This window comes from Vigna unguiculata, chromosome 2 (assembly GCF_004118075.2).
Source record: "Vigna unguiculata cultivar IT97K-499-35 chromosome 2, ASM411807v1, whole genome shotgun sequence".
NCBI classification, from domain to species: Eukaryota; Viridiplantae; Streptophyta; class Magnoliopsida; order Fabales; family Fabaceae; genus Vigna; species Vigna unguiculata.
This window is the reverse complement of record NC_040280.1, coordinates 28,144,445-28,159,435: the sequence shown is the minus strand read 5'-3', so window position 1 is coordinate 28,159,435 and position 14,991 is coordinate 28,144,445. Positions and strand designations below refer to the sequence as shown.

The 14,991-nt window shown below is 31.5% G+C and overlaps 2 protein-coding genes across 2 annotated transcripts; one reads left to right on the top strand and one right to left on the bottom strand.

Moving 5' to 3' along the window:
- The first annotated feature begins 4,056 nt into the window (after positions 1-4,056).
- LOC114173730 (U-box domain-containing protein 5-like) lies at positions 4,057-8,677 on the top strand. The gene is made up of 6 exons (XM_028058300.1): positions 4,057-4,697; positions 5,215-5,286; positions 5,504-5,689; positions 5,802-5,909; positions 6,107-7,260; positions 7,602-8,677. Exons 2-6 carry the CDS (start codon positions 5,233-5,235, stop codon positions 8,377-8,379), a joined length of 2,280 nt encoding a protein of 759 aa, XP_027914101.1. The 5' UTR covers positions 4,057-4,697; positions 5,215-5,232; the 3' UTR covers positions 8,380-8,677.
- A 1,062-nt stretch (positions 8,678-9,739) lies between these two features.
- LOC114173745 (tubby-like F-box protein 5) lies at positions 9,740-12,794 on the bottom strand. The gene is made up of 5 exons (XM_028058327.1): positions 12,298-12,794; positions 11,496-11,888; positions 11,318-11,405; positions 10,804-10,933; positions 9,740-10,716 (listed from the first exon to the last, which is right to left on the bottom strand). The coding sequence occupies exons 2-5, from the start codon at positions 11,847-11,849 to the stop codon at positions 10,044-10,046; spliced, it is 1,245 nt and encodes a 414-aa protein (XP_027914128.1). The 5' UTR covers positions 11,850-11,888; positions 12,298-12,794; the 3' UTR covers positions 9,740-10,043.
- Between the last annotated feature and the right edge of the window lie 2,197 nt (positions 12,795-14,991).

The window sequence follows — 14,991 nt, the reverse complement described above, 5'->3', positions numbered from 1 at the left end:
AAAATTAATAATAAAAAGATTATTTTCCTATTACCTGTTTTAAACAAACAGTACAACCGTATAATTTTTACCTCACTAATATATATATATAGAGAGAATATAAAGATGAAAAAATTGATATAAAAGTTAAGAATTCCATAAAATGTAATCTAATTCATCTATTTAGTAGATAAATATCTAATATATTTATAAAAGAATATTTGAAAATTTTAAAATTATATTTGTTTTGAAGGTTTTTAAAATTATCATGAGAACAATAATGAGAGTTTAATAGTACTCATTTTATATAATATATATGAAATTTGGATTCTTTATTCAAATTTTTTGTTGTGCCTTTATTATACTTGTATAAAAAAGTTTTAGTAGAGAATCTAAACTCAAATTTGTGGTTCAAAATATATTTGACAACAAAATTATTAATGTCCTTTGTTCCAAATTTTACGTTTTATTATTTTTCTTTACGATCTAATTTTTTCTTTTCATATTTTCTTTTTATGCATTGACTTTTATTGTATGAATAAAAGAATTAAAAAATAATTTCTTTTGTAAAAAATATTTTAATTATATTTTACCCTGCTAAAAGAAATAAAAATTTTCATTTTCAATCATCTTGAATTAAAATCCAGATAATCTATATTTATATATAAAGAGATTCTCTCTTTTGTGTGAACTTTTCATAATTTCAACTTTACCCTTTACAATATAATTATTTGTTAAATTTTTAAAAATTAACTGTTACTTTTATAAGTTTTTATAAAACTATTTATTTATCTCTTTCTTCTTTTTTTCTCCTATTCATCAATACTTATTTTTTTCATATTTTCTCCATACATTTCACTTTATTTTTTCATACATCAATATCATCAACTACTAATATAATATCATGCATATTAAAAAAATGTGTACACACATATGTTATCGTGCTTGTGTTTACTCTAGTATATTATAATTTTTATTGGGATAATGATACTTTAACTAACTTTTTTTGACCCACTTTTAACCCATCACTTTAATCACCATTAGATCATTACATCACATCACTAAAAAGAATAAAAAAAGATTATTTAATGGTGATTGAAGTAATTAATTAAAAGTGAGTCAAAAAAAGTGAGTTAAAATATCATTTTTCTTTTTATTGATACCGAAACTTTACCGGCTAGCCAAATACTTGACTACCATCAACTCGACTATTGTAATTAACATTTTGTATTAAATAATGTCAACAAAGTTCTTTTTCCATGATCAAGTAATTTATTAAAAAATTTCATCAGTAACTACCTTTTTTTAATACAAAACCAATTTTAATAAAAACAGTTGAAAATAGTTAAATTTATGATAAAAGTAAAACTTATATTATTAATCTATTAATTGAGAATTGAAGTTCCTTGTATTAAATGGATAATAGTGGTGAATGCTATTTTTAATTAAACCATACAACAAGTCACGTGTATACAAAGTCTTATTTGTAAATAGTATTTATGTATTGGCCCACAAAGAAATATCAGACATCTTTAACACTGCTTTGGTAGTGATGTCAGCAATAAATAAAATAAAATAAAAGTGAAAAAATGGTTTTTTTTATCCCGTTTACGAGCAACAAAATAAAATAAAAAATTTACTTTTTATTAATAATTTTCTCACTATTCTCTTTTTATTTTTTTATAATAATAATAAACTCACTATTAACTATAAGTGTTCAATAATTAATTAAATATAAAAAAACACACTTACAAATATATATTTTTAAAAACATACTTTATTATACTTACAACATAATCAATTATCCATTTTTCAATACATTTTTTTCATCAAACGTCTGTTTTCTCTCTCCCAGTATCAACCACGCGAAGCTAAATATCATAATCTTCTACGTTTCTTTCTATCAAAAATGATTTTTCATAATTTTCGAAATATGTTTCTTTACATAGTGAGTGTGTTAACAAGACAAAAGATGACGAATTAAATTAATATTTTTTTCAACAAAAATGAAATTTAGCATAATTAAATAACGTGATAGGTAGGGTGGGGCTCACGAGTCATTTAAAAAAAACATATTCTTTTTCCGTAGTCTTTCATATTTGGTGTCACCAACCAACAAATCAATGGAGAGTAATAATGCCAACAAAAGAGGGTAACTTAAATAAACTCAAACAAATCCACACAAGTAATGCTCTCACTTTCCTATCATTTTCCTTCCTTCTACTCCAATTATTATCATTACTAAAGTTAACAAGTGGGCTTTCATGTGAAACACACAAAACAATAACACAATAGAGACATGTAATAATGAAAGATTTTTTTAACTAATTAATCATAATAATAATTATAAGATTGACTTAGTAGTAAAATTAAAAAAAATGTAAAAAATTAATGTTTCAATTCCTCCTCAAACACCGAGAGATATAAGATTGGTTTGACAATAGAATTTTTTAAATCACCTTATAAACTACATGTATTGAATAATTTAAAACAAGAGAACAAGATAAATATACATATTTATCTTGTTCTTATATTAAATTTAACAAATTGAATATTAGTTATATATAACATTTATATCCATTTAATAGTTTTCATTTTTTAGCAAATTTGGACAATATTCATATAAAACAATTTAGTTGTCATTCCTATGCTTAACGTATCATCACTAAAATAACAAAAAAAAATAGAAACAAATTTTTTGCATGATCACAAATTCTTTATTAATTACTATGTTTCCCTTGTCCTGATATTGTCTCGTTTGATAGTAAATATTAAAAGATGTAGGTAAATTAGATCAATTAATTGACAGTTACACTATCGTTAAAAACTGTCACCGACTATATCGTTGAAAACTTCCATGATTTTTTTCATATTAGACAATAATTTGAATTCAAGGATGGGAGAATCGTTTGCCCCTTATCTTTAATAGGTAATATTTGACCTGTTCTCGTAATGAACTTTGGTTTTTAAGAGGGTATTTTTACATTTTGTAAAATGAATGAAAATGTATATAATATTTTTCTTTTGTAAATAAATAAATAAATAAATACCAGGTCTAAGTAAAAGGGGGTGAAAGAAACTTGGGAAGACGTTGGTAGTAGCAGCACTAAGAATTGGGGTTTTGACTTATAAAATATTACTGACTTGTATTAATTGCATTGTATATAATTAATTTAATAATGGGTATTGCATTGCAGCATTCAATTCAACGGAGTCTGCGGTTGAAACATCAGCTTTTTGTCTCAGTCAACACATACACGTCATTCATAGCCACCACCACCTCTTTCTTCCATCACACACTTTCCCACAATCATCATCATTTATTTTCTCATCAACAAACTATTATAAATTACATAATATATATATATATATATATATATATATATATATATATATATTTATGTAGCACAATAAATAAATTCCTAATTTCTAAACTGTGATCTTTTATGAATGAAACATATTACTATTTGACTTGTTTGTATTAAATGTGCGGTTTTTTTTTTGGAGTTTTTATTTTAGGTTCCCTTTGAAGTGAATTTTATAAATAGGAGTTCATTAATTTTTTTTTATCAAAGTTAAATCATTAGGATAGAGATAATATTATAGATGAAATCATTCTTTCATAAATTTCTTTTTTTTTAAAGACAATATCATTTTGAAAAAAAACAGTAAAAACTAAAATTTTGAAAAAAGGAAAATAAAAAACCTGAAAAGTGTGAAAAGTGAAGTGGTGATAATAAAGGATTACTTCACCTTTCAATTAAAATAAATCATCATCTCTAAAGATGACATTACCTTTTAAAAAATAAAAAGAGAAATCGATCGAGTGAATGATGACTTCATCTTTAATATTGTTCTCCATCATGACGACTTAATTCAATTTAAAAAAAAATTAACTGATTTTATTTTATAATTTTATGGTAAGAGATCCTAAAATAAAATAAAAAAAGACTATGTGCACATATAATACGTCATATATATATATATATAATAATTGTTAGATATTTGTAATGAATTAGTTTGTTCCTTGTTTAATATTTTACGTGAAGTGAGATCATAATTTGAGAGTAGAAGTGAAAGAATCGAAAATTCCATTCCCACTGCTGGGTAATAGAGAAAGGGAGAGAAATTGTTGGGTTTAGTTGACTTGGTCATGCTGTTATTCGAGAACTATAATCACGTTGACGGGTCTCTCTTCCTCTTGTTCTTGCTCTTTTCTCTCTCTCTCTCACTCCTTCCTCGTAACTCTCTGCACAATAACTCATTACCAGATACTACTCATCCTAAAGAGGAGACTTTTGTTGTTTTTGCTTTCATGGGTAGTAGTTATATGATTCGTCAACCTTTTCGAATCCACGCTTCCTTTGCTTTGCTTTCACCGAACAATATCATCTTCTCCTTTTTATTGCTTTCTGTTTCTGATTAATATTTCTGGTTAAGTATCAGATTTTGTTGTTTAATCAATTCAGTTCATCGTATGTCTCTCTCTCTCTCTAGAGAGGGTCAACCGTTGTTCCCAGAATAGATTATGATTCCATTCAACTGTTCCTTTGTTCACTTTAGAGCTGCCTCCGAAGACACTGCTTCATGTTAAATTCATACCCCTGTTGAGTTTTCTGCGTTGAGAACGAAACCAGTATTTGAATTCTGTAGTAATTAATCTGAATTTTGGTGCGGATAAAGGGAGATTATAAAGAATTGCTTCTGTTACAGTTCTTGTAAGTTGCTTCTTACTCATCATCTTAACTCTACGTGAATTATTGTTTCTTACAGTGTTCTGGGATTTCCTTTTTAACTTTAGTCTGAATTAAATATTGATTTTTTAACCGTATACCAATCTAGGTTTAAAAATTCGAATTGAATATAATTTTTTCCCAACTCACTATATCTCAGTTTGCATCGGGACAATCCATATGAGTCCAAGAAGCCATGTGTCTCTGATAGGGTGAATAGAACCAAATTTCACGTCGAAGTTTATATTTATCACAACTCTTTTGATCTCAATCAAAAGACAAAATATAAAATCTCTACATTATTTAAAGAATTACAACAAAAATCATGTATTTACAGTATAGGTTAGTAAAATAGCAAAAAGATAAATAAAGGAAAAAAAGTATTTGTAGCATTTTAGTTTAGATGCAAATATGTTTTCAGTTCTAGTAAATATGGTTTCATTTAGATATTACTGTATTAGTATTATTTCAAACAATATGAATAATTTTGTTTAATGTGCAGGTCTAGGACACTCTCCTAATGAGAATGGATATTGGTGAAGGGGAGGCCTTACTAAATCCCCGCTCCTTTAAGGTACATGACTATAATTGAATTTCGCTGTTATGTTTATTGTGAATGTTTTCCAGAGCTTCTCCTTATATTGATTTTTCTTGGAAAATAGAAAAGTCATCTATGAAGTTAGTGGTACTTTCTACTATCCAGTTTTCTTCAACAGGATATGACGTTGCCTTCTTCAACTGCACTGTGATATTAGAACTAACCAATCTATTAATGGAATTTATGTTAACAGGTGCATGGTAAAATGTGCACAGAACTTGCAAAATTAGTGGATAGAATCTCAAGAATAGTTCCAGACATAGAGGCGGCACGGCCAGGATTCTCATCAGGAATAGAGTCTCTGTGTTTGCTGAACAACACAATTGAAAAAGCCAGAGTACTTATGCAGCATTGCTCTGAATGCAGCAAACTCTACCTGGTGTGTAGTTCTTCATCTTTACCACACGCCATTTCTTCTTGAAAGCATACTCAATTTCATACTACTAACCTAAATGATCCCTTCAAGTAAACAATTTCAATATTACTTTCAGGTTATGACAGGGGATACAGTACTCTCAAGATGCCTAAAGACAACACGATTATTGGAGAAAAGCTTAATCCAAATTCAGAACATGGTTCCTGTTATGTTGGCTGTGAAGGTCCGTAAACTTGTATTCTCTATTAATTTTTCTTTGTAATGCTATTGGATTACTACGATTCTTTTAACCGGATCATTAAACTCATTTGTTTATTACAATCAGGCATATTAACTAGATTCGTCTGATTTTTCTTTTTAAGCCTACCCAAATGGAACTTCATTCCAATAATATAGTTGACAATGAAATATAACTTTCAGGTTTCTAGAATAATTCATGATCTTGAGTGTACGAGATTTGTTCTGGACCCCGATGAAGAAGAGGCTGGGAGGGTTGTGAAAGAGGAGTTGCTCACTTCAACTTCAGATTCAGTCGAAGATTCTGAAGTTAATGCTCTCCAGTCTGTAGCATCGCGGCTGAAAATAACATCCCCGAAAGCCATCGTAACAGAGCAACGATCTATTAGGAAGTTGTTGGATAAACTTGGACCGCATGACCTGACAAAGAAAGAGATACTGAGATATCTTCTGCATCTACTGAAAAAGCATGCAAAGCTCCTGGTGGAAGAACATGAGGAGAGGGTCTATTCTCCCGAAGAACATGTTGAAACTGATAACTCTCGCCATTCTCTACGAAGCCATCATGTGGAATCAGACCAAAGCTTAAACTATGATCAGTATATAACTCACAGCAGTGAGTTAGGTGGAGTTGACCTCCCTGAGGAATATAAATGCCCAATATCCTCAAGGTTGATGTATGATCCTGTTATCATTGAATCAGGAGTAACATATGAAAGGATGTGGATAAAAAAGTGGTTTGATGGGGGTAATGATATATGCCCCAAAACCAGAAAGGCACTAATCCATACGGCTTTAACTCCAAATGTGGTCATGAAGGACTTAATATCAAAGTGGTGCAGAGAAAATGGAGTCTCCATTCCAGATCCTAGTAGGCATGCAGAAGATATTTCCACTTGGGAAGCTTCAAGCACTTCCATTAATAGTATAGGAAGTTATTTCAATGATTTCAACCCGCCAGTGGATCTTAGTAACATGTCAATTGGGTCACTTGATGCTAGTTTTAGTTCAGATGCCTCGCATGGTAGGGCCACTCGTGGCTCTATGCTGATCAGGAACAGTGACAATTCTGAAAGACATCAAGTTCATACAGAGATACATGATACTGATTTGATGCTCTTGCCTCAACTCGGTAATCTTCAATGGGATTCTCAATGCAAGGTCATTCAAGACCTCAAAGATCACTTGAAAAGCAATAGCCAAGCTTTTGTTTCTGTATCTGCAGAGAATTTCGTTGAACCACTCCTCAGATTTCTCAACAATGCATATGATCTGCGTGATTTTCAAGCATTGAAAGCTGGAACTCAGCTTCTGTTGGAGTTTGTGAACAACTGCAGGCATGATTTCTTTTCCCCTTTCTTAATTTTATTATTTCTATATTGCTAACTATTGTGCTTTGCTTATTATATTTCCTCATGTCATTTTTCGGCTAAGTTTGATCTAAATTAATTCATATTTATCCTTCAAAGCACAGTTCATTTGTTGAAACATGTTTACTATCCTTCAAAAATGAAATCATGAGAAAGTTTTAAAATTTTCAAGGAATATAAATCATATTTTATTCTCTTTTTTTCTTGTAATCTTCTTCCAGACTTAAAATTGTTTGATCTTTTTATCTTTGCACTTGCCTTTTGATAGTAGAATGACTTTTTTGTTATTTGCATATCATTTGTTGCAGAAATGGTAATACTAATTTGAATGAAGAGACGTTCATTATGTTGGCAAGTTTTCTTGATTCAGAAGCGACAGAAGAAATTCTTGCCATACTGGAAGAACTGTCAGGATGTTGGTATAATGCACCTAAAATTGCAGCATCCAGTGCTCTCAATTCTATTTTAAACATTCTTGATTCCGAAAACAAAGGTTTCCAACAGCAAGCTATTAGAATAATGTACAATTTGTCTTTCATTGGTGAAGTCTGTTCCCGCATGCTATCGCTCAAGTGCATCCCAAAATTGCTGCCATTTTTCAGTGACAGAAACCTTTTGAGATACTGCATACGTATACTGAAAAATCTTTGTGATACTGAAGAGGGTAGGATTTCTGTTGCTGAAACAAAGGGGTGCGTAAGTTCGGTTACTGAAATACTTAATACCGGCAATAATGAAGAACAAGAACATGCACTGGCAGTTCTAGTCTCTCTATGCTCTCATGTGGATTACTTGAAGTTAGTAATGAGTGAGCATGACAATATCATAATTTCTCTTTGCCTGATCTCCCAGAATGGAAACGACAAGGGAAAGAAAAGTGCATTGGAATTGATCCATCTTTTGGATGATGTCAAGATTGGTGACAATAAAGGTTGCTCTGAGCCAAATATCAGCAACTCTTGTGGAGATTCTAAGACTCACCCACCTGAAGAAAATAGACCACCGAAGAAATCCACGTTTCTGAAGAAACTATCACCATTCTCAAAGTCCAGTTCACATGGATCAAAATCCAAAAGAATACAATGAATTTCTAGCACTTGCGGAATTTTTAGCTTTGAAGATTCATTCGCAAAGCATCTGCTACTTAATTTTGCACTGTAACAACAGGTAGTAAGATGATGTACAGTTGTGTTTTTGATGATGATATATTCCTTTCAGTATTGACATTCCAATTCAGGACATGTGAATTGTTACGACAGTAGACAGTTTTCTGATTTCTCTTTCCCTTAATGTCAATATACTAGGTAGACCAATTACACATTTCTTGTCTATTCTTATTGTATATATATGTATATATTATTATTAAACACTTCAGTACTTTGGATACTGCTGTAAAATAGATATTATTGCAATGAAGGTGTTTGCATATATTAAACACTTTCTGTTTAATTGTATGGTCTTGGTGACAAAGGAGGGTAGCTTCCAACTCTTTACCTTCTTTTGCAACCAATTTTACGTGGAGAAAATAATATTTTGAGTCATTTTTTTTTGACTAATTTTTAATCAATTTTTTTAATTATTTATTTTGGTCTTTTTCTAATGATGTGATTATCTAAAAGGTGATTATCAAAATGGTAGATTAAAAAAAAAATCAAAATATTATTATCCTTTGTATTACTATTTTATTCATTATTTCATTTAAGACTATCTTTGCACAATGGTCAATTGTTGGCTTGGGCTGTTCAAATCTTGAAAATAGACTCTTGAGTACATCTGTCCACTATTCCTAAATCACGCTTAGTTAATTCCTCTAATTCGTATTGACTTATATATATATATATATATATATATATATATATTAAAAAAATAACAATTTTAACATGCAGACAAATAAATTCATTTTTTAATATTGGACGAAATATCTTTTGGTCTTTAAAAATATATAGTTCTTCCTGATTAGTTTCTAAATATATCAAAATTCAAAATTATTCTACTAATCTCATTTTCAAGGACTCGTTTCAAATTTTGACATGTTAATGAAATTAAAAAGAAACATTTTCTTAATAAGAAAAACCCAAGTAACATTTCATAATGAAACATTTATAAATTTAGTAAACTAATAATAAAAAATTGGCTTCCCAAGGCATGGTCTAAGCTCCAGCCAACCAAGTGTATAATTATGTTTTTCTGGTTCAGGTGGGTTTACTCTTGCCAAGTATTATTATTCATAAACTCATTCAAAAATGGCGTCCTAAAATTATTTTTGTATCAAGCATCGGATTCAATTTATTAGCTATAACTACCAGGAACACACCGGTTGATAAAGTAAAAAATATTTTTAGCTCAAGCCAAACGCGTGTATATAAAGTCATCTGTATAACTAAAGACCATTGAAGGAAAATTACAGTTCGGAACTACATACAACTATTGGAAAAGAAAAAGCAAATTTACTTGTGAGAAATAAAATGCGACTTTATATTATAAAAGTGAAGATTCACTAAGCTTGCTTTTAATTGCAGGGCTATGAAACAGCACAAAGTTAAATTCCAGAATGAACTAACAACACAATGGGAAATATTAAAGACTGCACAGCCAAGACCTCAGTTGCATGCCCCACCAAGCCTGAGGGAACTGTGCCTTGCATATTACATGTATGATACAAATCAGCAGACGATCCAGTGTCATTGGTTTCATTCACAGGCTGGTTTGGTATGAAAGCTGCTCCAGCAGATGAACCAGTGCCATTGATTTCATTCACAGGCTGGTTTCGTGTCAAAGCTGCTCAGACATATGGCAAAGGCTTGGAAGGCAGAGAGCGGATAACGGTAATCCATGGTAAATATGTCTTTTCCAATCTTTCCAAACTGCAAGATTACTTTTTCTTGTTCTGCAGCAGAAACATTATGAGATGGATCAACAGCGGCCACAAGTTGAAAGTTTTTAACAGAAGCCACTGTGACACGACCCTTGAAGTTTAGGCACCAGCATTGCAGTTGCTCGTGCCATCTAGGAGCCTTATTTTTTAGTACCATGGGCTCAGATGACCCTTGACCAGGTACTGCTAGCTTAGGGAGGTTTACATTATTTAAATCTGTACTTGAACCTTTTCCTTTTAGTGCTGGTGAGGGAGAAAAGGGCCTGTCAATGATTTGAGGGAAGGATGTAGGTGTTGGAGCAGTGCCCCCTTCCTGAATAGCTGAGATAGGTATGGAGTTCATGGTACAATGCATTCTCCTTGGCCCTCTTGCACGGAGAACATTCAACTCGTAGGCAATGGTGCCAACAACATAGTTAAATGCTGAAACTTTAGGAGATGACTGCTTAGAATGAAATCTCCTACTAGACCCACTATCTTGTTGAATTGCAGCTCCCTGTGGCGGTTGGCTGTCATAAACAGTGAACTTGGTACCCAAAAAATTAGACCTGTCAAAGTTTATTGTCATGTCAAAGATATGGTATGGAGCAAGATGAAAAATAATAAAGGCATGTTTCTATCAAACCAAAACTTACTTGAGTTTTCCGACATATGTGTTGCTGGAGCGAGAAAAATCATCTGCAACCAAAGACACAATAAAGTCTGTTCCTGTTGCCCTTCTTACCTTTTTGGCAGCTAGTAGCAACTTATCAGTCTCGTTCTCCGCTGCACAATTAACATAAAAAACAACACAACTTATCAGTTATCAGTTCAAGAACAAAAGTTGGCTTGGCTTTTGGTAAATCCAATTATCCGATTTTCCTCTTTTTCAAATAGCTCTAATACATTCTGGTTCACAATATATGTGGGTGAATACTAAGTGATCCATTTGAGAAGAGTTCCAAAGATGACGATGTTGAACATTGTGCATAAATAAATGAGTTTAATAATACATGAATCATGAATTTTAGTTTAAGAAACTTGCAGTTCAATATTAAAAGTTGTTCACTCAGAATTTTGATAAGTAACTTAAAATGAGAAACATAGCATCCCTGTTCGTATGGAAAAAGAAATGGCACACATCAGCAATGAACAAAGTAACAAACTCACATGGCACCAGGCCAATGTACAATAGATATGTAGAAGTTTCTCTGTTCCTCCTGATAAAGCACTGTATTGGAGAATCACGAGGCCCGGGCTATTTATACACATAAGAGAAAGATAAGAAACAGAGAAAAAGGAAAGATTAAGAACTGATTGAGCAACGCAAGGGAGAAGAATTTATCACCTGTTTCAACGAAATAGGAAATGTGATCCTTCCACATTGTTCAGGAGTCTTCGCAATTTCTTTGGTAACATCTCTCCAAGATTTACAAACTGAACCACAATGAACAACAACGGCACGTGCGGGCCACGTAGTCTCGCTCTCTTCCACCCTACTTATTATGTCCAGAAGCAACTCAGGGGGTAAATTCGCCCACTGCCCTTGCTGAATGGGTTCAAGTGAAGTTAGAGTGATATCTGGAGCAACATATGACTTTGTCCGACCATTCCAACGCCTGCTCTCCACACCTCGCTTTGACATGCTACCAATTCCATCTCTCATCTCCTTCAGTTCTCTTACTATGCTTTTCAACGACATTGTCACAAGAGCATACCAATTTTCCTTCCGCCAAAAAAACTGCAACCACCCAATTAAAACCCAAATAAATCTCCACTCTACACAGTGAAAAAATACTCCTATGTATCACAAAGTCACCTCTTTCTATTTCTAAGATACCGACAACAACGGTTCTTGAAACCATTACTAATCCAATTCAAGCTCAAAACACATTAACAAATCATACCTCGCGAATAACAAGTCTTTCCCCAACTCCTGACAAGTTTAATACATAAAGTAACAAAACTAAGGAATAAACTAATTTTTCTTCTCCCTCCTAAAAGTATAAAAAATCAAAGACTTTATAGCAGACACCGTGTCCTCATCGATCTATAAATTCTGATGACAAACCGAAATGCAGAATGCCTAAGCACATTTTTTGGTTTTTTAAACACTAAATAAGGGGCAAAAGAAGAAAGAAAAAAACAACCTGAAAAATTGAAGCGAGTGAAAGTCGAATCGCACCAAATCAGCTCAGAAATTGAGGTTTGTCTATAGAAAGGTTGTAGAAGACAGATCGATAAGCGAGGAGAAGAAGCGAATCGGAGAAGGCAAAGGAGAGATACGAGTGAGGAGATGAAGTGGTTTTGAAGCGAAGAAGGTTAGGTTAGGTCAGGAAGAAGGAGGAAGCGTAAAGAAGGAATATTCCGGCGCCAAGTCTCCGCCACCAGCACCGCCGTGAAAAAGGTAATCTGAACCGGAATGCTGTGACATGAATCGGATCCACCACCCTTTTATCTTAAATCTTATTTTAGCAATGTTGTTGCAGAAAGCGAAGCGTAGTTTATTCGGGCAATCCAGTGCGCTCCACCCACGCTACTCCCTGTTTTCTACACCGCGACACGTGGCAATCTGTTTCTTTTTGTTCATCATCTTACTCGTAACACAAAAATGGTGATCAAATCGTTCATCACAACTTGGATTTTAGGTCATCCAATCAACGTTTCTGCTAATTTTGTGTGCAAATAACAACGAAGGTCATCGCACACCCGTTATTAAGAATATAAAACTAAATTATATTAACAGAAAATTAAATTATTAAATTTCAATTTTATTAAATCATGATATTTCTGTTAAATAATTTTAACGATAACGGGATAAAAGCGCTGACATTTAGTTTTGAAATGTATCCCATAAAAGCTGTCTCAATTATCAAATAAATATCAACTGAAAAGTCGTTTTTATGTATCAGTGTTTCATATTCATGAAGGTAAAATTCTCCTTTTCAAACACGGTACAAAGGAAATTAGTTTTCAAATTTCAATATTCCATCGAAATTCATTATGTTGATTGTATCCATACGTTACGATAAAATGTCAAAAATGTGATGTTATATACTATACTTTAGCGTCAAGAAATTTTTTAGTGCTGACGATTAATGATATACAAAGGTTCAACTGTTTAAAATATAAAAAGTGTCATATCAATACTGTGTCAAAAATAAATTTCTTCAAATAATTCAAAATTAAGAGAATTCAAACCAACCGTCAAATTTAATTTAAAATCCTTTAAAATTATTAAAAATGAAAAACTGAAATTTTCGAACAACTCTTTTGTTTATGAAAACACAAAAGAATAAATATGAAAAAACAGAGAATTCAGTGTTAGCCCCAGCTACGTTAAATTATTATCTGTACGAAATACAGCTGGATATTAGTGGCTTGCATTCACAGATAAGAATATGCAAAGAAAGCTTTAATGATGTTTTTTTGGTATAAGATATTTCAAATAAATAAATAATAATGAGAGAGTTGAGCCGATTGAGAGGGGATAGTGTTGAACACGATTAATCATGAAATAAAATGAATTTTGTGAGGTTTAATTATATCGGAGTATACAGTTTGAATTACGTAAAACAGGGTTTATTAGCATTAGTTGAGAAATTGTGCTTAATATTAAAAGTTCAGAATTTTCTTCCTCAATTCCTAATTTTACATCACTCAATTCTCTAAATTTTATTAAAGTTTCACTAAATATTTTACTTGTACATCTCAAGTTTATCATAAATATTCATAGGTTTTAATAAAAAAAACGATAAATTTGTAAAATTTGATAAAATTCAAATTCATTTAGTTAAAAACAATTAAATTGAAAAAAAAAAACGAAATTACACATAATCTAAATTGGAAGAAGAGTGGGACAAATAAAGGAGCGGGAGTATTAAATACGACATTGAAGGAACGCACGTTCCTTAATGGCAACTACATTGCCACGTCACAATTGAGTAATGTTTTAATTAGCCCAACTTGGAAGGGTTTTAATTTAAACGTTTACCTTAAACTAATATAGTTTCCGATAAAAAAAAAAAAAAAAACTTAAACTAATCTAGTTGGATCAGAAATGAAAAAAACAGAAATTTAGTCAAAGATTATTTTGATTTTCTATAATAATCTTGTTCAGATTATATCCAAATAATGTAAAATTGATACATTAATGACTTGTGTTGAACTTAATAATAAATTTAATTTAAAAATAAAAAAAAATGGTTTTTATATGACGTGAAGAGGTTGAAGGAGGGTGGGGCTAATGGTTAAACGGAACAGAAGAACACATCTCACACTTGCACGTGCTGCGTTTTCAATGTCCTTTCTTCAACATTTAGCTTCTATCCATTGCTCCAGTGAACAAACATGGCCGTGGGCCTCTGCAACATTTTATTTTTCTTTGAAACGATGGCTTTGCCTGTGTTCATGAATTATCATCACTTGAATATGAATCATGGTGCTCAAATGGAAGCTTCGTTCTAGTGGTGGGGCTTCCTCAAATTCAGTACTCAGTGTTTCAAATTGTACTTCGAATGAAATAGCTGGCATCGTCTTTTTTTTTTCTTTTCTCAGTAATCTTAATAATAAAAAAAATGTTAACTGTATATTCTAGTTATTGTCTTTATCTCAAATTTTTGTATTTAAGAAATTCATGGATATAATCTTTTCGTCCGATACTTATTAATTATTTTTTGACATAGTGTGTTTGAGAATGTTTTTGGAAGAAATGATTTTACTCGAGGAGAAAAAAATAATTTTGATTAATGGAAAAATTAGAAAGAGTTGTTTCAGTTTGATGTAAATATTTTATTTTTAATTAATTTTAAAAATTGATTTTGGATATTTCCAAACAACTTATT

Coding starts and splice junctions, on each gene's coding strand:
- LOC114173730 (XM_028058300.1), top strand. CDS start 5,233: ATGAGAATGGATATTGGTGAAGGGGAGGCCTTACTAAATCCCCGCTCC. Junction 5,910..6,106: donor CTGTTATGTTGGCTGTGAAG/GTCCGTAAACTT, acceptor TATAACTTTCAG/GTTTCTAGAATAATTCATGA. Junction 7,261..7,601: donor GAGTTTGTGAACAACTGCAG/GCATGATTTCTT, acceptor CATTTGTTGCAG/AAATGGTAATACTAATTTGA.
- LOC114173745 (XM_028058327.1), bottom strand. CDS start 11,849: ATGTCGTTGAAAAGCATAGTAAGAGAACTGAAGGAGATGAGAGATGGA. Junction 10,934..11,317: donor GTACATTGGCCTGGTGCCAT/GTGAGTTTGTTA, acceptor TTAATTGTGCAG/CGGAGAACGAGACTGATAAG. Junction 10,717..10,803: donor ACATATGTCGGAAAACTCAA/GTAAGTTTTGGT, acceptor AAACTTTGACAG/GTCTAATTTTTTGGGTACCA.